The 23,861-nt window shown below is 46.5% G+C and overlaps 1 protein-coding gene across 8 annotated transcripts in view; it reads right to left on the reverse strand.

The window, feature by feature from the left end:
* FAM120A (family with sequence similarity 120A) overlaps window positions 1-23,861 on the reverse strand; it is a 112,401-nt gene that overhangs the window by 81,652 nt on the left and 6,888 nt on the right. For all 8 annotated transcript variants that reach the window (XM_040963204.1, XM_040963201.1, XM_040963200.1 and 5 more), the window contains exon 2: window positions 1,604-1,850. In XM_040963204.1, coding sequence (XP_040819138.1) covers window positions 1,604-1,850 — 247 coding nt within the window. The remainder of the gene's footprint in view (window positions 1-1,603; window positions 1,851-23,861) is intronic.

A 23,861-nucleotide genomic window follows, 5' to 3' on the forward strand; every position in this document is an offset into this window, starting at 1 on the left:
TTTGACCATTGTTCACCAAATTAGTTTTCCTCTTCCAAACCCCCAAATCAAAATCCCCTGAGAGACCTTTTTTGAGCTTAGAGTCAAATAAAGACAACTTATGAAATTAGAATTTTGCTGCTTGCTTTATAATAAAACTTAAAATGCTGAAACAAAATAATGTGCTCAAAATTTTCATTCCTTTACTATAATTTCTGCACACAAATTGTTTTTAACTATGCATAAAATTTTAGTAACCAGGGATTTAAAAAAATAATCCATAATGTAATTCCCTTAAGCAGAATGCATGGGACTACTTACTTCTGTTGCAACAACAGGGCCAGACCACACCACCTCCAGAAGGGTTCCGAGCCTCCAACAGCCTTTACCCCGTTACAACCAGGATTCTAATCACAGAAGTGTCCCATTGTGGGACACACCTATATTTAACACAATGCTTACAAGCTCTCAGCAAATCAGAGCAAGATATTAAAGCAGCCTGAGACACTTGAGAACAATGAACGGCAGATACAAAATAACAGATGAGTAGATTATCTCTTGTAAAAAAAATAAATAAAGGTTTATTTGAAAGGCAAAGTGACAGAGGGAGAAGGAGAAACAAAGAGGAAAAAAAAGTATAAAGGAAAGGGCCCAGTGAGGTAGCCTAGTGGCTAAAGTCCTTGTCTTGTGCCAGGATCCCATATGGGCACTGGCTCATGTCCCAGCTGCCAGACTTCCCATCCGGCTCCCTGCTTGTGGCCTGAGAAAGCAGTTGAGGACGGCCCAAGGTCTGTATGGGAGACCTTGCTCCTGTAGGGGAGACCCAGAAGAAGCTCCTGGCCCCTGGCTTTCAATCAGCTCAGCTCCGGCCACTGTGGCAACTTAGAGATGAGATGGAAGATCTTTCTGCCTCTCCTTCTCTATGTAAATCTGACTTTCCAATAAATAAATCTTTTTTAAAAAAAATCTAAAGGAGAAACAAAGAGGAAAAAAATTTATCATTTGCTGGTTCACTCTCAAAAATGCCTGTCAACGCCAGGGTTAAGCCAAGCTTAAGCCCGGACAAAAGCTGGTTCAGAAGCAAAGCAATGAGACCTCGCAGCGAGCACGGCTCCCACAGTGTGCAGGGGCCCTAACCACTGTGCCCAGCACCCACCCCGGGGGAACGCAAACAGTTACACCTGGACGTAAAATACAGGCGATGGCACAAGAACTTTTTTTTTTTTTTTTGCTGTAAAAGTCCTGAAAATGAGGCAAAACCTAAAGTGTTAACACAATGCTATTTCTGCACCTAATAAACATAACCTATGCCAACAGTTTATACCTCTAAGCATGAAGTTAACGTCTGTGACTTTAAAATGCAGCTTCTATGAAACTTTGAGGAAATTTATTCACAGAAGTCAGTTTTTCAACCAGAATAGAACCACACTTAAAACACACTTAAGGACAAAAATGGTACATTATCAACTACATCAAAAATGATAGAAAGTAATGCTAAAAGCCCACTCCTTGTTTCTTTTAAATGGAGGGCACGCATCCCAAACCTGAACTGGTTCAAAGATCAATATGTCCGCAGTGTACTTATACCCTACAAAATAAACAGGTTTCATGCTGTCCCGCCTACCTAGCAGAGCAGCAAAAACAGGAAAACGGTTTGGATTCAGGTCCAGCTGCTTGGCAACCTCATGCATCAGGTACTGGCTCGTGGTAAGGCTCTTCCCGTTGCGGCTCAGTTTGAGGGCATGGGCGCTGAAGTAACAGGGGATGTTGCACAAGGCGTAGTCGGAGTCATACGCCACAAGGCCATGGAAACCATTCTCTCTGCAGAAGCCGATCACCTCCTGGTGGTGATCCTCAATGCTCTGTGCAACCTGTAACAGGAGGGGATAGGGAGCATCAGACACAGGCTGAAACTGGAATAATATGTTCCACAGCATCTCTGTTCAGAAGCTAAAAACCACTCAAGAACATGTGCTCAAAAAGTGGCAGAAGAGCCCAGCACAGTAGCCTAGCAGCCAAAGTCCTCAACTTGCATGTGGCGAGATCACATATGGACACTGGTTCTAATCCCGGCATCCCTTCTTCCATTCCAGCTCCCTGCTTGTGACCTGGGAAAGCAGTAGAGAACAGCCCAAAGCCTTGGGGCCCTGCACCCATGTGGGAGACCAGGAAGAAGCTCCTGGCTCCTGGCTTTGGATCAGTTGAGCTCCAGCCGTTGTGACTACTTGGGAAGTGAATCAACAGACTGAAGATCTTCTTCTGTCTCTCGTCCTCTCTGTATATCTGATTTTCAAATAAAAATTAAGAAAAAAAAAACAAAAAAATAAAGCTTTAAAAAAAAGTGGTAGGAGGGACTCGGTGCAGTAGCCTAGTGGCTAAAGCCCTCACCTTACATGCAGCGGGATCACATATGGGTGCCAGTTCATGTTCCAGCTGCTCCATTTCCCTTCCAGTTCCCTGCTTGTGGCCCGGTAAAGCAGCTGAGGATGGACCAAAGCCTTGGAAGCCTGCTCACCCCCATCCCCCACTGTGGGAGACCCAGAGGAGGCTCCTGGCTTCTTTCAGCTCAGCTCTGGCCATTGCAGGCACTTGAGGAGTGAACCAGCGGACTGAAGACCTTTCTCTGTATCTCCTCTCTATAAATCTGACTTTCCAATTAAGGGAACAAAAAATATTTTTCTAAAGTGGCAGGATATAATGTGCACAGTACACAGCTTCCAAAGAATCTCCATGGGAAGTCAGGCTTCCAGCACCTCCTGTCAGTAGCCCTGAGCCCATCTAGACTGCTAATTAATTTCCCATTCTTGTCAAGTGCGAAGATCATTCTGCTTCAAAATACGCAAATGCAGCACATTTAGCTGCCATCCACCATGCCGGCACCCCACATAAGTGCTGGGGTCAAGTCCAGGGGTTCCAATTCTAATCCAGTTCCCTACTGACAGCCTGGGAGGGCAGCAGAGGAAGGGCCCGCTTGGAGAACGGGAAGAAGCTCCAGGTCCTTGGCTTCAGATGGACCCAGCTCTGGCCATATAGCCATTTGGGAAATGAAGCAATGAATCAAGGGTAGGGGTGTGTGTGTGCGCGCGCACGCGCGTGTGTGTGTGTGTGTGTGTGTGTGTGTGTGTGTGTGTGTGCCCTCTCTATAAAATCTGCCTTTCAAAGTGAAGATACGTTGGGGCCCGGCGCAAGTGGCGCAAGTGGTTAAAGGTCCTCGCCTTGCACGCCCGGGATCCCATATGGGCGCTGGTTCTAATCCCGGCAGCCCCACTTCCCATCCAGCTCCCTGCCTGTGGCCTGGGAAAGCAGTCGAGGATGGCCCAAAGCTTTGGGACCCTGCACCCCGCGTGGGAGACCCAGAAGAGGCTCCTGGCTTCGGATCGGCATAGTATCAGCCCATTGTGCTCACTTGGGGAGTGAATCATCGGACGGAAGATCTTCCTCTCTGTCTCTCCTCTCTGTATATCTGCCTTTCCAATGAAAAAATAATAAAAAATAAATAAATAAATCTTTCAAAGTGAAGATACGTTGGAGATTCTGCAGATCACCACTCTACTCATGAATAACAGGACTCCCAAGGAAAGAGCTGGACTGCCATCATTATCTGCACTTGGACAACAGAAAGGCAGACTGTGACCCTTGCTGAAGGACTGTACTATTGTAATAATACGGGGGAACAGTAGGGAAGAAGGGGTGTACAGGAGGGTGTAAGGAAATCCCCGAGCCTATGGAATTGTATCATGTTTTTAATGTGCCTTTCAAATTAAAACAAATCTTAAAAACAAACAAAAAAAAAACCTTAAAACACACAAAATGCTATTGACCATCTTGTGACACTGAAAGGGAGCAGGGCAAAGGAGGGGAGAAAGTAAACAGGAGGGAGAAAATGAAGTACCCCCTCTTAGTGAAATCAAAGCAGGTTTTTTAGTTTGCGTTTTCTTTTCTTAAAGATTGGTCGATTGATTGAGTGATTGATTGATTGATTGACTGATTTTGAAGTTCCCAGTGGGTGACGAGGGGAGCAGTGGGCTGGCGGGAGATTTTTTTCTCATCTGTTAGTTCACTCCCCAGATGGCTGCAATAGCCAGCACTAGGCGAGGTCAAAGTCAGGAGCTTCTTCCGGGTCTCCTCTACAGGATGGCAGAGGCCCAAGTAAGTGGGCCATTTTCTGCTGCTTCCTCGGGACATTAGTTGGAAACTGGATCAGAAATAAAACAGGCAGGAGTCAAACAGGCACTTATGGGAAGTCGGCATGGCAAGCTGTGGCTTAACACACTATGCCACAACTTTGGCAGCATAAACAGTTTTCTCAAACTAGGTAAGATGTTAAAGAGACGTAAATAAAATAAATGCCAAGCTATTACCCATCACCACACTAGCCCTCATGCTCCTGAGGCACTCGGTCCACACTTATTCTCTTTTACAATGTCAGGAGCACTGAGGGAACTGGCTATAAGTGAATGGACTTTGGAGTGATTGAAAAGCTGCCACTTAATCACACCATGGCCTATCTACACTGCCGCGCACCACCATGACACACAAGAGGAAACAGAAAAGCAACACCTTTGAGCAGTACCAAGGTATCCAGTTTGCCAAGTCCTAAAACTACACACGGAAGCAACAAAAGCATGTTCTACTATGCCTGAAGTCCAAGGCATTGATTTTGTGCCTGGGGGTTGCCATATCCACTCAGGAAGTCCTGGCAGGTTTTGTGTTTGTGCAATGGAGAATGCAATTTAGAAAGGAGCATTATACACCACGCAGACGATGCAGCTAATCATGGAGCTGGGTTACTCCTACTTCCCGCTGCTGGAGTTCAGAGGGTTAAACTGCTGCTCGGAATGCCACTATCAGTGTGCCAGTTTGAGACTGGCTGCTCAAACTTCGATTCAGCTTCCAGCTAACGCAGCCTGGGAGGCGGCAGGTGAGAGTTCAGATGTTCGGCCCCTGCCACTCTTGTGGAGGAACTGCATGTACTCCAGTCTCCTCTCAGCTGGCTCACCCTAGCTAGCTCCTGGAGGCTTTGGGGGAGTAAACCAGCAAGCAGAAGATCTCTCTGGGGGCTGGGGCAATGGCTCCTCTGGTTAATCCTTGCCTTGCATGCACCAGAATACCATGTAGGCACCAGTTTGAATCCCAGCTGCCCCACTTCCCATCCAGCTCCCTGCTTGTGGCCTGGGAAGGCAGTGGACGACGTCCCAAAGCCTTGGGCTCTAACCCCACAAGGAAAACCCAAATGAGGCTACCAGCACCTGGCTTCAAATCAGCTCAGCTCCAGCCGTTGCAATCATTTGGGGAATAATCCAGAGGATGAAAGATTCTCCTTTCCCTCTCTCCTTCTCTTTGTCTATCTGCCTTTCAAATAAAATAAATAAATATTTAAAAAAAAAAATCTGAGTGTGGCTCTGCTTTTCAAGTATGTGAAAAATCAAGAAAGATAGTGGAAAATTAACTCTCCAGAGAGCCTGACAGAAGAAAAACATGTGTCCTTTACCTTAAAATTCTAGAAATGTTGTCTAATGGGTGGCTACATTTAATGAAACTCCAAACTAAAATAAGTTCACAATTAAGATCAAGAGCTGGATGCTCACATGTACCAACAGCTAATAGAGCTGTGACATACAGATCTCACACATTCCCACCTGAGAAAAGCTTAGCGTACATCACTGCTGAGTTATTGCCTTTCTCCTTCAAGTTTATAGTAAACGGCATGATAACAAATGATTTTTGTTGAGACGTTAGAGGTAAAAAAAATCTCACTGAAAAACAAAGCAAAAAAATTTTAATTATTTTTCATTGGAAAGTAAGATATATAGAGAGAGGAGGAAAGACAGCAAGATCCTCCATCCGATGATTCACTTCCCAAGTGGCTGCAACCAATCCAAAGCCAGGAGCTGAGAGCCTCTTCCCTCAGGTCTCCCACGTGGGTGCAGGGTCCCAAGGCTTTGGGCCATCCTCAACTGCTTTACCAGGGAGCTGGATGGGAAGCAAGGCTGACGGGACACGAATTGGCACTCTTATGGGATCCCAGTGCATGCAAGTGGAGGACTTTAGCCACTAGGTTACCATGCTGGGCCCACAAAGCAAAAAATTTTAAGATGTATTTTGAGGGCCTGGTGCGATGGCCCAGCAGCTCCTCACCTTGAAAAGCACCATGATCCCATGCTAAAGTCCTAGCCTTGAAAAGCACTGGGATCGGGCCCGGCGCGGTGGCGCAAGTGGTTAAAGGTCCTCGCCTTGCACGCCCGGGATCCCATATGGGCGCCGGTTCTAATCCCGGCAGCCCCGCTTCCCTTCCAGCTCCCTGCCCGTGGCCCGGGAAGACAGTCGAGGACGGCCCAAAGCTTTGGGACCCTGCACCCGCGTGGGAGACCTGGAAGAGGCTCCTGGCTTGGGATCGGCATAGTATGGGCCCGTTGCGCTCACTTGGGGAGTGAATCATCGGACGGAAGATCTTCCTCTCTGTCTCTGCTCTCTGTATATCTGCCTTTCCAATAAAAAAATAATAAAAATGAATCTTTAAAAAAAAAAAAAAAAAGCACCGGGATCCCACATGGGCGCCGGTTTTAATCCCAGCAGCTCCACTTCCCATCCAGCTCCCTGCTTGTTGCCTGGGAAAGCAGTGGAGGACAGCCCAAAGCCATGGGATCCTGCACTCACGTGGGATACCCAGAAGAAGTTCCTGGATCCTGGCTTTGGATCGGCACAGCACCGGGCCGTTGCGGTCACTTGGGGAGTGAATCATCCGACAGAGGATCTTCCTCTCTGTCTCTCCTTCTCTCTGTATATCTGACTTTGCAATAAAAATAAATAAAATCTTTAAAAAAAATAAAAAAAGATACATCTTGAAAGAAAAAAACTATTTCCTCCATTTTCCGGGCCATTATTTTAATAAAAATACTTCACTTGATAAGAAAAAGAAACCCAATTAATCAAATAGCATTCTATTTCTTAGACTACAAAGAGAGGATGCTGCTTTACCTCAATCTAAACAACACACAGCGGCTAGACTTGTGATCTGCTCTTTCTAGTGTGCTCTATTATCACCAAGCTTGACTAATAAAGACTCCTTAAGAAGCCTTAGACATGTCTGGCGTGATCTCGCTTGCGCCCCACAATAGTAACCTCACTCCAGAAATACAGTCCAAGAAACCAACTCAGCAAATGACATTAAAAGCATAAAAAGTATGATGGTTTACTTCTAAGAAAAAGAGAGTTACCATTATTGATACAGGTAAATAAACCAACTACACTGTACTACTGAAGCCTGGGGAAAACTTAGAATTAAATATTAAACTAAGTCATTTCCAAACACAACATCATATACGTACAATTGTATAAAACTCTGTTTGAAAAAACAACACTGGGGAAAAAAAGCAAACTTTAAAACAGTTCTATAAAAAGTTAAAAGGAACTCTTTGAGAAAGAAAAAAATTACATCTTTTATCAATGGTCTGCCTTGCCACCTGGCACCCAAAAGACACAGACAGATTAAAAACTTCTATTTTGAGCTCCTTTTGTGGGTCCCCAAAGTCTCCTTAAAATTATCCATCAAAATTGGTAGGCTACAGCTCTTCCTGTGAGTCACAAGGCAAGTGGTATGGGGGCTCTGTGCAATCACTTCCTGCAGCTCCCAACTGAACTCCTTCTTGCACAGAATATTGAACTTCAGACTGGCATTCTTAAAAAAAATTAATACACTACTATTATTCACTACAATTCTCACTGACAAATAATTAACAATACTTTAATCCTCCCCATAAGCACACACAGCACTAAGCAAATAGCTGGGTGGAATATCCTGAAAGAAAAAGATAAAGGAGCCGCACCCACGAACACCTGCAGCAAATGCAGAAGCCCCACTCCTCACTCGCCTTTCTCCAGGGGGAAAATGTGTTGGGGCCCCATCCAGGAATTCAGTATTCCCCCTGCCAGCACAGCCAGTCCAGCTACCAAGGTGAAAGGTAAGGATCTTTAATGTTCCTCCAACCTTTAAAATTCTTGTTTTCTTATCTTTGCTGAAACTCATTTTACCTTATCTAAGAAAATAACAACTTGGCCCTGAAATGCCACAAGGCCAACCCAGAGACTGCCATCTCCAATGGTGACTAAATAACTTGTGGTTTCCTTAGCCCAGCCCCTGCTGATGGCCTGGGAGAGCAGCACAGGATGGCCCAAGGCCATGCCAGATCCAAAGGAAACTCCTGGCTCCTACTCCAGCTGTTGCAGTCATCTGGAAAGTGAACTAGCAGATGGAACTCTGTAACTCTACCTTCCAAATAAATAAATAAATCTTAAAAACAAAAAGAAGCTCACAATTACACAACACAAAGAATGAGTTATGACACACAAATAAAAATCATAGGGGTAGTGGTACTGCACCCTAGTTCAATTCCCAGCTGCTCCTCTAATGCTCCTGGGTGAAAGATGAGCCAAGCACTCGTGTCCCTGCGACCACGCAGGAGGCCTGACAGGAATGGCAACCCCCTCTCACTGCAGCCTGGCCCAGCCCGAGCTGTTGCAGGGATCCTGGCTGTGAACCGGCAGATGGGATCTCTCTTCCCCTCTCTTGCCAGCCTCTTTCAACTCTTTCAAATAAATAAATAATTCTACAAAGTAAATTGCCTTGAATGTCAGGGAATGCCAGGACAAAGCTCAGTTGTACCCCATGTAGCTAATTTTATTATAAGTGTACAAAGTAACTTTTAAAAAGGAGCAGCCTGGGGAACTTTGGAAACTATTTGACAGGAACTTAAGATAAACACTGTTCTACTTGGCCAGTGTGTCTACTGGGTCAGGTTAATAGCTCCCAAGTCTTTTTTCATAAGTACTAGGGTCCCCTAAACCACACGTGAGCAAGCCACGAGCCACGTTCTCCTCTTCAGAGAAGCAAACTACACACAAGGCGAGAAGACCGAAATGGGTTGGAGGTGCAGGACTCCACTTAGGAGACAGGCAGTAAGAACAGTGCAGCCCCCTACACACAGACCTAGATGCCAGGGGTGAGCACCACCCCTGTGGCGAGACATCTCCTCAGAAAAGGGAAACCTAATAAGTCCAAACTATGCTGGAAGCCAACAGCAGTCCCCAAACAGGGCAGGATCAGCAGGGTCCTAGGAGCCAACTTGAAATTGCCCCCATACCCAGCACTGTGCATGATACATAAAGAGTGAGATGCCAGCATCCTACAAGTACCGTTTTGTGTCCAGACTGCTCCACTTTTGATCCAGCTCCGTAATGGCCTGGGAAAAAACAGAAGACGGCACAAGTTCCTTAGGTCCCTGCCACTCACATGACACCCAGATGAAACTCCTGGCTCCTGGCTTCAGCATGGCCCAGCTCCAGAAGATTCAGCCTTTGGGGGCATGAACTAGCAGAGATCTCTGTGTCTACCCTCTCTCTGTAACTCTTCAAAATCAGCAGGGACCAGATTATAGCTCAACTGGTTAATCCTCGACCTCCAAGCAAACAGAATCCCATACGGACACCAATCTATGTCTCAGTTGTTCCACTTCCCATCCAGCTTCCTGCCTGTGGTCTGCGAAAGCAGTTGCAAATGGTCCAAAGCCTTGGGACCCTGCACCACATGAGAGACCCAAAAGAAGCTCCTGGTTCCTGGTTTCAGATCAGCTCAGCTCTGGCCACTGCAGCCACTTGGACAGTGAACCAGCAGATGAAAGATCTTTCTCTCTGTCTCTCCTTCTCACTGTATCCTGCCTTTCTAATAAAAATAAGTAACTCTTAAAATAAAAGAAAAAAGCCAATAAAATACCTAATTAATACTCTCAAAAAGTGTCAGAATCACAAAATGCAACTAGAAAAGCTGTCCCAGACTGGAAAGGGCCTGAGGAGAGAGGGACCTAACGCAGCAGGTCCTGCAGGTGTCTCAGACAAAGGCCCTGGTGGAAACACAGCTGACAGCCGTGCTTGTAGTTTGGTTCACAGTTGTTTCACCAAGGCCAAGTTCTTGCTTCTCATCACTGTATGAGCCAGTGGAAAGGAAACATTATGAAAGTCAAATGAAGAATATTTGGGAACTTCTCATCTTCACAACCATCCTACAAATAAAATGTAGTCCAAATTGGAAAGTTTTTTAAAAAGTCAATCCTCTAAAAGACATCAGCCAAAAGACTGCCTCTAAAACACTTCATATGAATAAAGTAGAAAAAATAGGGGCCTAAAAAATGAATGGCGGGCTAAACAGCCATCTCAAAGAGCCCATTACCACAAAACAGTCACCTCCGAGACAGTCCAGCTGAGACAGAGCAATGCCTACAAAAGCATGGAGCTTCGCTGATTATAAACTTACAAGTGAATATATGGGATCAAGCAACTGACAATATTAATAAGACACTCAGAAACTATCCTTAAGATTTAAATCAGGGGCCCGGCGTGGTGGCACAGTGGTTAAGGTCCTCGCCTTGCACGCCCGGGATCCCATATGGGGGCCGGTTCTAATCCCAGCAGCCCCGCTTCCCTTCCAGCTCCCTGCCTGTGGCCCGGGAAAGCAGTCGAGGATGGCCCAAAGCTTTGGGACCCTGCACCTGCACCCACGTGGGAGACCCGGAAGAGGCTTCTGACTTTGGATCGGCATAGCATCGGCCGTTGTGCTCACTTGGGGGGTGAATCATCGGACAGAAGATCTTCCTCTCTGTCTCTCCTCTCTGTATATCCGCCTTTCCAATAAAAATAATAAAATAAATCTTTAAAAAAAATTTAAATCAGGATCTGGCTCAATGGCCTAGCGGCTAAAGTCCTTGCCTTGAGTGCAAAGGGATCCCATATGGGCGCTGGTTCTAATCCCAGCAGCTTCACTTCCCATCCAGCTCCCTGCTTGTGGCCTGGGAAAGCAGTTCAGGACGGCCCAAAGCCTTGGGACCCTGCACCCGTGTGGGAGACCTGGAGGAAGTTCCTGGCTCCTGGCTCTGGATCAGCGCAGCACCAGCTGTTACAGTCACTTGGGGAGTGAATCATTGGACACAGGATCTTCCCTTCTGTCTCTGTCTCTCCTCCTCTCTGTATACCTGACTTTGCAAATAAAAATTTTTTTAAAAACAGAAAGATTTAAATCAAAGCGGCCAGTGCTGGGGTGTAATAGGAAGGCACCTGTGACACCTTCCCATACAGCAAGCAGTTCAAATCCCAGCTGCTCTACTTCCAGTGCAGCTCCCTGATTATGACATGGGAGAGCAGCAGAAAGCATCCCAAAGATATGGGCACCTGCCACCCTCAGGGAGAACCAGGAGAAACTCCTGGCTCCTGGCTGTGGCCTAGTTAAGCCTTTAGCCACTGCAGTCAGCTGTTTGATGAAAGATCTCTTAGAAACAAATATATAAACCCTTCAAAAGAAAAAAAATTATCAAAGAAATTCTGGTAAAAAACCTGGTGGAAGATTTGATTCCTGTAAAACAAAACAAAGTGTGAATGGAATCAGAACAAAATTCTGGAGCTTAAGAAATGATTCACTTAGAAATACACATTAATAGGACTGTGTGTTGGAAAACTGCAGCCTGGCAGACGGGAGGTTCTTTAGCCTCCTCCTTCTCACCTCAGTATCTGCCCCTTTCTCCCCAGCCTTCCAGCTCCTGGCTCAGGCTGCATACACCATGTATTTATTAGTTTTAATTTAACTTTACTTGAACTTAACTTTAAACTTTAGGACTGAATAAAAACCAATAAATATAAGTTGAGAAGATTAATACATTTTTATAATGTTGTAAACTTTACCAAATTAGTAATTTACAAGCAGTCTTTACCTTTGGAGGGTGAACTCTCCCAAAGGCAGTTCGCACCACGTTCTGAGCTGAGCCAAGCCTGACAGCCCCCGCCGAGGACGCAAGACACCATCATCCCTACCAAAAGTTGCATTTACATCTGCCACACCTGCCAGAAGTACCAAAACAAAATGCAACTAAAGATGTTCCTCCACCCCCAGCACACTGATCTTCCACTAGCAGTACTGGTATCCCAAATGGGTGCTGGTTCATGTGCTGGCTTTTCTACTTTCAATCCAGCTCTCTGTTTACGGCCTGGGAAAACAGCAGAAGACAGGGCCCGGCAGCGCACCAGGATCCCATATGGGCGGCAGTTCTAGTCCCGGCAGCTCCACTTCCCATCCAGCTCCCTGCTTGTGGCCTGGGAAAGCAGTTGAGGATGGCCCAAAGCTTTGGGACCCTGCACTTGTGTGGGAGACCTAGAGGAAGTCCCTGGCTCCTGGCTCTGGATCAGCGCAGCACCGGCTGTTACAGTCACTTGGGGAGCGAATCATCGGACGGAAGATCTTCCCTCCTATCTCTGTATATCTGACTTTGTAAAAAAAAAAAGAAAAAGAAAAAGAAAAAAAAACAGCAGAGGACAGCCAAGACCTTGGGCCCATGCACCCACGTGAGACCCGGACTTTCTAGCTACCAGCTTCAAATTAGTTCAGCTCTGACATTTACAGCCATCTGAGGAGTAGAGCAACGGATGGAAGCTCTTCTCACCCTGTCTCTCCTTCTCCCCCTGTTAAAACTTTACCTTTCAAATAAAAGTAAAATTTTTTTAAAAAGTGTCCCAAAATATGAAAGAATTAAAACCGGAAGCTTCTGTGCATAGCCAGAGGAGCAGCCACTTCAGCCCTCCTTGAGGCCTTGGTGCAGCCATACACCAAGCAACACCAGCCTGAGACAGTCAGATGAGAGATGCCTACCCACAGCCTCATCCTGGGACCTTAGCACTGACATGTTCAAACTGCAGCAAAATAATCCACGGCAGCTCCCAAAAAGTACTAACATGAACCAAGCACAGATTCCTGGACAACAGTTTCAAGATTCATCATTAAAAATGTTGTAAAAAAATTATTTTAAGATTTATTTTTATTGCAAAGTCAGATGTACAGAGAGAAGAAACAGAGAGGAAGATCTTCTATCCGATGATTCACTCCCCAAGTGGCCCCAACAGCCGGTGCTGCACTGATCCGAAGCCAGGAGCCAGAAACTTACCTCACGTCTCCCACAGGTGCAGGGTCCCAAGGCTTTGGGCCGTCCTCGACTGCCGTCCTATCCAGGGAGCTGGATAGGAAGTGGAGCTGCCGGAATTAGAACCGGTACCCACATGGGATCCCAGCACGTTCAAGGCGAGGACTTTAGCTGCTAGGCCACGCTGCCGGGCCCAAAAACATTTTTTCTAAGGCCCAGAGCAATAGCCTAGTGGCTAAAGGTCTTGCCTGGCCTGGGCCCGGATCCCATATGGGCACCAGCTCTAATCTCAGCAGCTCCACTTCCCATCCAGCTCCCTGCTTGTGGAAAGCAGTTGAGGATGGCCCAATGCTTTGGGACCCTGCATCTGTGAGGGAGACTCGGAAGAAGTTCCTGGCTCCTGGCATCAGATTGGAGCAGCTACAGCCGACGCGGCCACATGGGGAATGAATCATCAATGGAAAATCCTCCACTCTGTCTCTCCTTCTCTCTATATATCTGAGTTTCCCCAAAAAAAACTATAAATCTTTAAAAAAAATGCATATAAAACTTGCCATTTGCACAAGCATTACTGAATAAAAATTTATGAAACTTATTTGACAGATTATTTGTTATTTCTAAAAAGTAATGGTTGGGCAAGCTCCTGCAAAGGAAATTCAGCACCATTACTGACTGATGGACAGCGAAGCCTCTGCCAGTGAACGAAGATCTGCATTTGCCTCCAGGTGAGACACTCCACTGCACCCCCTTCCCTCCATCTGCCAAAGTAACAGCATTCCTCTCCTTCACAAAATAGCTGGGATGATTAAACAAACCACACGAAACAGCTAAGAATCACTCTCACATAGGACGCGCTCGATAAATGTCAGTACTATTTATTCCTGAGTAAGCTATGTGAAAAGGTTTCTCATGCTTTTCATAAAGGGCCCGAAACACTACAGGCTGTCATAAATAGACCTGCTGGCATGAAGAAAAACATGGATTTGTTCCCTTCAGATTCCTTTCACACCAGCTCAAAGAAGCAGGGTATCTCACACCCAGGGTACCTCACAGCCATCCTCTCCTGTCATGCGGGTTTCTGTCAGGTGAGTTCTATGGGCCAGCCTGGTGGGCTAGACCCCAGCTCTCCATGTAAATTGGTAGGTGCTACTGTCCCAGAGACAAGCCCCCAAACCCAGTTCTCCTGTCTTCTGGCAAGTGCTCCAGCCCAGTCTGATATGGCCCACCACCTGCTCCAATGCTCACGGGCAGGTATTGCAGCCTAGCCCGGCCAGGCATGACCCTTAGCCCCAGTCTATGTGTGTGCCAGCAGGCAGTGGGCAATGGTATTGAGCCCAGCCCAGGTTTCCCACATGGGGAGGTGCCTTGGTCTGACCCAGGCATGCCCTCTGGTTTTCTCCTCTAAACCCCAATTTGGCTCCCTCACCCACCTGCAAGTGCAGTAGTCCAGTTTAAACACACACACACACACAAAGTCATTCCTCCCCTGGCAGGAACTGGAGGATTTATTAGAGGCCCACACTCTAATAAATCCCAGACCCCCTTCCCAGGGCAATCTGCAGGGCCTCCATCTAGGGGTCAGAGTGGTGGGTCCCAGCTGGCATTCCCTACCTTCCCCTCATTAAAATAAATAAGTAACTATGCTGACACACTGATATATGCTGACTCCCTGCACCCACATGGCAGACTCAGAAAAAGCTCCTTGCTCCTGGCTTGAGACTGACTCAGTTCTGACCACTGCAGCCACTTGGGGAGTAAACTAGAAGATGAAGATCTTCCTCTCTGTCTCTCCATATATCTGCCTTTCCATAAAAAATAAATCCTTAAGGAAAAGAAATGAAACAGAAAACAAAACGATGACAGCCAGAGGTTAGATGTAGGGAAGAATGGAAAGAGCTGTTGTTTAATGGGTACAGAATATCAGTCTTGCAAAATGAAGGGCATTGCCTTGCCTTGTTATCATGTCTGGAGCTGGGTTCTAAAACAGAACTTCCTACTTGCCAAAAAGCCGTTTTATTTTTTCTTCTGGATAATAACAACTGACATATATATGTAATGGACACCTGCCAGGCTAGATAAAAAGATGAGTTTTTGTCACTGTGACTTAATCAAATTGCATGTAATGTGCAAATTTGGTTCAATGCTTATTTGTTAATAAAACTTTTTATCTCCCTTAAAAAATAAAGGAGTGGTTCATTAAACAGTAGAACTAAACTTCATAGATATTAAAACCATAAAATGGTCAAAGCGAGGTTAGCATTGTAGCTCAATGGGTTAGAATGCTGATCTGCAACAGTGAAATCCCTAATGGATTTACCCTGGAGTCACCACTGCTGTGCATCTGATCCAGCTCCCAGCTGGCATGCCTGGAAAAGCAACGGAAAATGGCAAGAGTACTTGGGCCCCTGCTACTCACAGTGGAGGCGTGGGTAGAGCTCTAGGCTCTTGCCTTCCACCTAACCCAAGCCCAACCCAACCCCACTCTTTGTAGTCAATACAGGAGTGAACCAGAAGATGGAAGATCCCTCTCTGCTTTTCCCTCATTTCCTGTAACTCTGCCTTTCAAAAAAACACACCTTTTAAAAAGGGAGTGGAGGGATAGTGCCTAGCACAATGGCTCAGTGGCCAAATCCTCACCTCGCAAACACCAGGATCCCATATTAGCACCAATTCATGTCCTGGCTGATCCACTTTTCATCCAGCTCCCTGCTTGTGGCCTGCGAAAGCAGCAGAGGACAGCCCAAAGCCTTGGGACTCTGCCCACATGGGAGACCTAGAGGAAGCCCCAGGCTCCTGGCTTCAGATCAGCTTAACTCTGACCAGTAAGGCTGCCTGGGAGTGAAACAGCAGACAGGAGATCCTTCTCTATAAATCTGCCTTTCCAATAAAAATAAATTTAAAAATAAAATAATAAAACAGGTAAATAGAAGGAAATATCCACATTATTTGCATTCAGAATCAATTTAACCTATGATACTATCTAAATCCTAGCAGTTTTATTCTCATTAAAATTTCATCTCAAACATTTAGACACCAACATTTAATTACAAGAATTCAGGGAGAGGTCAGTGATTTAGCTGGCAAAGCTGTCACCATCAGCACCAGAATCTCCCATGGGTGTGGGTTTGTGTCCTGGCTCTCATCTTCCAGTCCAGCTCCCTGCCGATGAACTGAAAACAAGAGATGTCCTCAGACCTCTGCATTGATATGGGAGACCCAGAAGTTCTGGCTCCTGGCCTCAGCCTGGCCCAGTTCCAACCGTTGCAGCCATCCGGAAAATAAACCAACAGACAGAGGATCTTGCTTGTTCTGTCTCTTCCTCTGTTACTCTTTGAAAATAAATAGACAAATAAATCATTTTTAAAAAGGAATTTAAGAAAATGAACCTGAGAGTAACACAACTTCAGACAGTATCATCTGCATACTCCTGATATGCTCAGGAGATTGTCACAACTCCACAGCTCCCGAGGGGCACTTCACACTTGTGAAAAGTCCCTTCTAACAACAAGCTCTCCAGGACACTTCCCTCACTAAACAGTAAAATGCCAACATGGAAAATCTATTATTTCCCTTAAAAAAGCTCCTCTATTCCAAGACTATTGAGAAATGGCAACAACTGGGGGCATGACAGTATTCTCTTTCTAAATCCCAGGTAACTCCACCCATCGGCAAGTGTATGAGTTGGTTGGGGAGAGCCAGGCCAGGATAGGGGGCGCGTCATGCTGGGCTAGGCTATCACACCCATCAGTTTGCTTGAGCCAGTGATGGGAGCAAAATGGCCAGGGCTCCACTGCAGCACCCACCAGCAAGAGTTGGGACTAAGGGCTAGGCAGGCCAGACAGTGCCAGGCTGCAGAATCCAAGGGCAAACGCCAAGCCAGGTGACTGGTTATGCCAGGCCGTGTCAGAGCAACCACCAACACATGTAAGATCTATGGCTGGGAACAAGCTTGGTTGGAGAGCTAAGGGGAGGCCCCAGCTGGGCTGCAGTTCCCACTGGTGAGCTTGAAAGCTGCAATGAGGCAGCAAACTGAGTAAGACATGGCTGCAGTGTCCCTCAGCATGGGTGTGGACTTGATGTGGGGTGTGCCAGACTGGGCTAGAGTCCAGCACCTGCTGGTACCCGTGAGAGCCAGGGTGAGTGTAGGACGGGTTAGGCTAGGTCTTGCACCCGGTGAACTACATGAGCTGGGTCTGGGCGTGGACCAGATGTGACTGGGCTGTAACATCCAGTAGTAAGAATCAGAACGGGTGTGGGCCAGTTGGGCAAGGCCCCTGTTCCTGCTAGGACAGGAGGCAGGCGAGGTCAGGATGGGCCAAGGACCCACTGACTGATATGCATGAGATCTGCCAATGGAAGGAGACCCAATAGAGGAGCTTGGGGAACTCCTCTGTCAGGACACAGTCCCTGCAGGTGAACCTAAGCAAGGAGCAGCCCAAAACAGGCCAGGTTGTAGTACTTGCCAACATATATGTTGATCAGGTCCGGTGGCAGGCCAGGTTAGGCCAGTTTGTAACACCCACTGGCAGATGTAAAAACCAGGATGAAGTGTGGGACAGGCCAGGTTGGGCTGGGCTAGGCCGCAGCACTCACCAGCATGAGCCAGAACTGGGGGAAGACAGGGCCAAGCCATATCACAGCATCCACTGATGGATGCCAAGGTGAGGCAGGCCATGCTAGACTGGGCCACAGCACCCACCAGCATGCATGAAACACAGGATGGGGGGACTGTGAGTCCAGTGGGGTGGGCAACATGGGCTCCCCTGCTGGGCCACTACCCCCATTGGTAAGCGTGAGAACTTGGACTGGAGGCAGACCAGGCTGGACAGGGCTACAACACCTGTTGGCCTGCATGTGAACTGGGTTGGGGGAGAGCCAGGCTGGACAAAGCGACTGTTCCACTGCTGCATGCATGAGCAAGAGTAAGTGTAGGCGGCTGGGCTTTGCCGTAGCATCAGCTGGCAAGTGCTGGGTATAGGGGCAAGTCCTGCCAGGCTAAACTGTAGAACCACCTGGAAAGAACAAGATCTGGTTGAGAGTGGGCCCAGGAGGGAAACTGTGAACTCCGCTCTAATGAGCTGCAGCTCCCACTGATGAGCATGAGAACCAGGGCTGTGGGAGGGTCCCCCTAGAAAGGTGGTAAACCTCGCCAGCATCAGTATGGGCTGGATAGTGGGGTCAGTTGGGTTGAACTAGACTCCAACAGCAATTGATGTGTGCAAGAGCTGAATGGGATGTGGAACAGACTGGACCCGTCTGCTGCACATACAGGATGTGCAGGAACCAGGGCTGGGGCAGGTCTGGTGGGGGTTATTAGGGGTTACTCCGACTAGGCCACAGTTCCCACAGCTGAGGGCCAAGCTTGTAGTGGGCTAGGAAGGGGTGGGTCACAGCACCCATAGGTTTGTGTAAGAGATAGGGCTGGAGACAGAACTGACTTAGCAATTGCAACTACCAGTGTGTGCGTAGCCTCAAGTGGCTGAAGGACTGAGCCAGACTCCATACTGGCAGGCACACAAAAGAGTCAGGTCTGGGATCACCTCAGACAAGGCTTGTTTGGGGATCCCCCAGCTAAACTGCTAGACCCAGAACATGGGGAGAATTACAGGATCTGTGGTATAACTGTAGAGTGCATGTGTTAAAACTGGGCCTCCCAACTGATCCACTGGACTCAGAACCCCAGCCATGGAGAGAATTGTAGGTTCCATGGTCTGACTGTGGAGTGCTTATGTTAGAGCTGGGCCTCCTCAGTGGCTCACACAGAGCAGTGGACAGCATATCCAAATGCACATGAAGGATATGGCAGTACATTGGAGCCTCCAGAGGATACTCTTGTACAACGGTAGAGGACGGAGGACAGAACAAATTGATCAACTACTCCAGGCAAGTGTTGGCAGTAAAAATTTAGGCAAATGGAGACTAACGTGGATTATGTCGGTCAGTGGATTCTAGGGATTTATTTCATCATGATTGGAGTGGTGAGACTGGCAGCAATTCAGAACTGAATTATCAAAACCACTTGAGCAGTGCTCTCAGAGCATGCCCCACATAGGGGACCCCCAAGATGGTTGGGAGGCTGGGTATGGCTTCTTCCTTTATCATCCCCTTCCCCCAGATACAGAAAGGAGAACGTGGAAACAATGATCTTACTCACTTTTCTCTAGACCTTGATCCATTGTACCCTAATCAACTATAGATCATCAAAAATTCAAAAAAAAAAAAAAAAAAAAAACCACTTGAGCAGCCCTTGGAGCATGTTCCACATTGGAGACCCTGGGACGACTTTCGGTGGCTGTTCCCCATCCCAGGGTCCTGAGGCAGTTGGGAGACTAGGGGTGGCTTCTCCCCTCATCTCTTCCCTTCCCGCTGATACAGGAAGAAGAAAATTTGGAAACAATGGTCTCACCCACTTTCCCCTAATCCTTAACCCGTCCCAACCTATTCAACATCATCAAAATTAAAAATAAAAAATATATATATTTCTAAGATAAATTTAGGGACAGGCATTGAAAGCACCTATGAAGATGCCCAGATCCGGCTCCTGACTCCAGCTCACCCTCATGCAAACACCAGGGCTCAGTAGAGATCATTCAAGTGAACGGTTCTGGTCACCCAGGTGGGAGACCTGGACTGCGACCACAGCTTCTAGCTTAGTGCCACCTGGAAGTTATTTCAAGCACCTAGGAAGTGAACCAGTAGACAGAAGCTCTCTTTCTAATAAATCTTCAGATATAATTTTAGAAATTTATTCTGATGCAAAAAATTTGCAACCATGCATGCTTTTTCTTCATCATTTAGATTTTTATGACCTTTTTGGCAGACCCATAATACTTTTGGTTTCAAATTTATTCTGCACCAAAATAAAAGTGTCTTTTAATTCCAATTTCACAGACTTAAAAATACCCTTTTATGCACATATTTTAATCTAGAAAATTAATCTATATTTTCAGTCTCTTCTTTCTTTTATATTTAGAAATCTGTTTCAAATATTTACATGGCATTAGCCTAGAATTTTTTTATTTGTTCACGCCAAGATTTCCCTGCCTTAGTCCGAATAACAACTCCATTTGGGGGCAGGCGATTCTTCCCTACTGGGCTCTTGTACACTGTAGACTAGAAGCAGCACCCCTGGCCTCTGCCCAACAGATGCTTACAACCAACAACCCCTCCCCACAACTGTGACAAGCAAAAATGCCTCCAGACACAGCCAAAAATCTAAGCTGTCAGCCCAAACTGGGAACCTCTCACTGGCCTTTGACTAAATATAATGTTGTACAGTAGCTCAGACAGTTCTAAACAATAATACAGGAAAATTATTAAAGCAAATACTTCTCCCCACCCCCTACCGTGAGCATCTTTCGGTTTGATTCAATGCGGAAACCCCATATCACAGCACCAGTTCAAGTTCCAATTCCTCCGCTTCTGATGATCAAGTTTCCTATTAATGTGCCTGGGAAGGTAATGGATGATGGCTCAAGTACTTGGGTCCTGCCACCTACATGAGAGATCTGGAAGAAGTGTCTCACTCCAGACTGGCCTGATCTAGCCCTGACTACTGCAGCCATCTGAGCCGCAGCCCAGTGGATGGAAGATCTGTCTCTCCATCACTCTGGCCTTTAGATAAATAAATGATTTAAAAATGAAGTGGGGGCGGGGGAGAGGTTGGGCCCCCAGTGCCATGGCCTAGTGGCTAAAGTCCTCGCTTTGAATGCAACGGGACCCCATATGGGCGCCGGTTCTAATCCTGGCAGCTCCACTTCCCATTCAGCTCCCTGCTTGTGGCCTGGGAAAGCAGTCGAGGACGGCCCAAAGCCTTGGGACCCTGCACCCGCGTGAGAGACCTGAGGTAAGTTCCTGGCTCCTGGCTTTGGATGCGCGCAGCACTGGCCATTGTGGTCAGCTGGGGAGTGAATCTTCAGAAGAAAGATCTTCCTCTCTGTCTCTCCTCCTCTCTGTATATCTGAATTTGTAATAAAAATAAAATAAATCTTAAAAAAAAAAAGAGGCAGGAGAAGGGCGGGAACCACAGCGTAAGAAATTTAAAGTAAGAAAATAATCCTACATAATGGCAAACGACCCAGATATTAAAAAATAATTTTGCCTGGCTATACAATAGCATACAGCAAATACTGATTAAAAAGATGAGTGCCAGGCCTGGTGCAGTAGCCTAGTGACTAAAGTTCTCGCCTTGAACGCACTGGGATCCCATGTGGGTGCCAGTTCTAACCCCGCTGCCCTGCTTTCCATCCAGCTCCCTGCTTGTGGCCTGGGAAAGTGGTCAAGGACGGCCCAAAGCCTTGGAATCTTGTGCCCCCATGGGAGACCTGAAAGAGGCTCCAGGCTCCTGGCTTCAGATCGGCGCAGCTCTGGCTGTTGTGGCCACGTGGGGAGTGAATCAGTAGACGAAAGATCTCCCTCTTGATATATGTAACTTTCCAAAAAAATAAAGTAAGATCAAATAAAATAAGTGCCTATACTGCAGATACACAGGGGACACAGGTATGCACTATGTCTCTGATCTCAGGCAGTTCACACGCGAGCAGAAGGAAGTACAAGGTACCCACGCAAACAGTGCTGCTGTGTGTGCTCGGGCTGTCCTCAGTGACAGGTGGTAGACAAGGCACAAAGAGAATTAGCCTCATCAGACGCTGTACTGTAGGCTATGACAGGGAAACACATATAAAGGGACACTGGGGAGAATGGTGGCAGGTAGGTAAAGTATTTCAAAAACAGAGGGATTTCCTTTGGGGCTGGGGTTGTGGCACAGTGGGTTGAGCCACCACCTTCGACACTGGCATCCCATATGAGTATCAGTGCGTCCTAGCTGCCTCACTTCTCATCTAGCTCCCTGCTAATGCACCTGAGGGGGAAAAATGGAAGACGGACTAAGGACTTGGGCCTCTCACCATGTAAGAGACATGGATGGAGTTCCAGGCTTCTGGCTTTGCCTGGCCCCACACTTGGGGAGTGACCCAGCAGATGGAAAATACGTATCTTCCCTTCTTCCCTATACTCTGTCTTCCAAGTAAAATGAATAAATCTTTAAAATTAAGTGGAAGAGCTTTCTTTCCTAATTAAAAAAAAAAAAAAAAAAACTATCTTTATTCATTTGAGAGGCAGAGGGATTCTGTCTCCCAGTTCATTCCTCAAGCGCCTGCAACAGCTGGCACTGGACTGACCAAACCTTGGAGCCAGAATTCACCCTGGAGATCTCAACTAAAAGTGCTTTGATAAAGATTTAACAAGGCGGAAGGGAAAACAGTAGGCTAAGCTCAAAGACAGAAAAGAAAGAATACTAATCTGCTTTATTGCTCAAATCACAAATTGGTGGATCAAGAAATAATTCTGGAGGTTGGTGTCATGGTACAGTGAGTAAAGCTGCTACCTGGGACGCCAGCATCCCACATGGACACTAGTTCATGTCACACCTGCTCCACTTCCCAACCAGCTCCTTGCTAATGGCCTGAGAAATCACCAGAAGATGTATTGAACGCTTCAGCCCCTACCAACATGTAGGAAACCGAGACGAAGCTCCTGACTTCAGCCTGACAGACATCTGGGGAGTGAATCAGCAGAGGGAAGATTTCTCTTGTGTGTGTGCACATGTTCTCTCTCTCTTTTCCTCTGTCTCTCTTTACCTGACTTTCAAAATAAATACATAAATCTTAAAATAAAAATTAAATCCTGAGCCCAGCACAGTAGCTTATTGGTGAAAGTCTTCACGTTGCATGCACCAGGATCCCGGGCTGTTCCACTTCCTTTCCAGATCCCTGCTTGTGGCCTGGGAAGGCAGTAGAGAATGGCCAAAAGCCTTGGGACCCTGCACCTGCATGAGGGACTCAGAGATCAGCTCAGCTCCGGCCATTGCAGCCACTTCAGGAGAGGAGAAGTAGACAGAAGATCTGTCTTTCCTTCTCTCTGTAAATCATTTCAAATGAGTGAATCAATATGTCCTAAAACCCTGTTTTTCCCAGGTAGCATTATTAAAAAAAAAAAAATTTACTTATTTGCATTAGAAAGTCACAGAAAGGAGGAGAGAGAGGAAGGTCTTCCATCCACTGACTTACTCCCCAAGTGGCTACAATGGTGGAAGCTGAGCAGATCTGAAGCCAGGAACCAGGAGCCTCTTCCAGGTCTCCCACACAGGTGCAGGGTCCCAAGGCTTTGGACTGCCTTCTACTGCTTTCCAGGCCACAAGCAGGGAGCCAGGGGGTCGTGGAGCACCCAGGACATGAACTGGCTGGCGCCTATATGGGATCCCAGCACTTGCAAGGTGAGGATTTAACCAGTAAACCATTACACCAGGCCCCTTAGCTGGCATTTCTACGAATAATTTCAAATAAAATCTGGATTTCTTGAACAATCTGCAGGTCTGGCAATGCTGATTCAACCAGCTTGCAGTGTTTAAAATGTGCACAGCCTTAGATCTATAGCATGAGTGTACCAACCACAGGGATGGGATAAATTACAAAACGCTATGGAAACATTAAAAAGGATTTAAAATTCTAACTACAGGTTTGGAATGATCTTTTACATACTTATAGAAAAGCCAACTGCTAAATAAAATATAGTGTTAATGCATTAATACTAAACATTAGGACAATATTTTAATAATACATAACACTGCATAATGCATGATATAAAATAAATGGCTTACACAGGCACTGTGAAAAACAGTATGACAATTTCCTTAAAAAGTTAAATCTATTAACCTTTGACCCAGCAATTTCACCTCTGAGTATACAATTAAAAGTGAAAGCAGGTACTAGACCATAAACTAGCATAATTTGCTCAGAGAAACATTATTGATTACGCAAAAACAGTCAAAAGCAGAAGCCACTTGGGTGTCCATCACCCTATAATGTACAAACAAAATGGAGTACACAAATATACAATGGACTATGATTTAGTCTTTAAAAACAAACATGA

The sequence above is a fragment of the Ochotona curzoniae genome, unplaced genomic scaffold (genome assembly GCF_017591425.1).
Source record: "Ochotona curzoniae isolate NIBS_2020 unplaced genomic scaffold, NIBS_Ocur_1.0 scaffold_3208, whole genome shotgun sequence".
NCBI classification, from domain to species: domain Eukaryota; kingdom Metazoa; phylum Chordata; class Mammalia; order Lagomorpha; family Ochotonidae; genus Ochotona; species Ochotona curzoniae.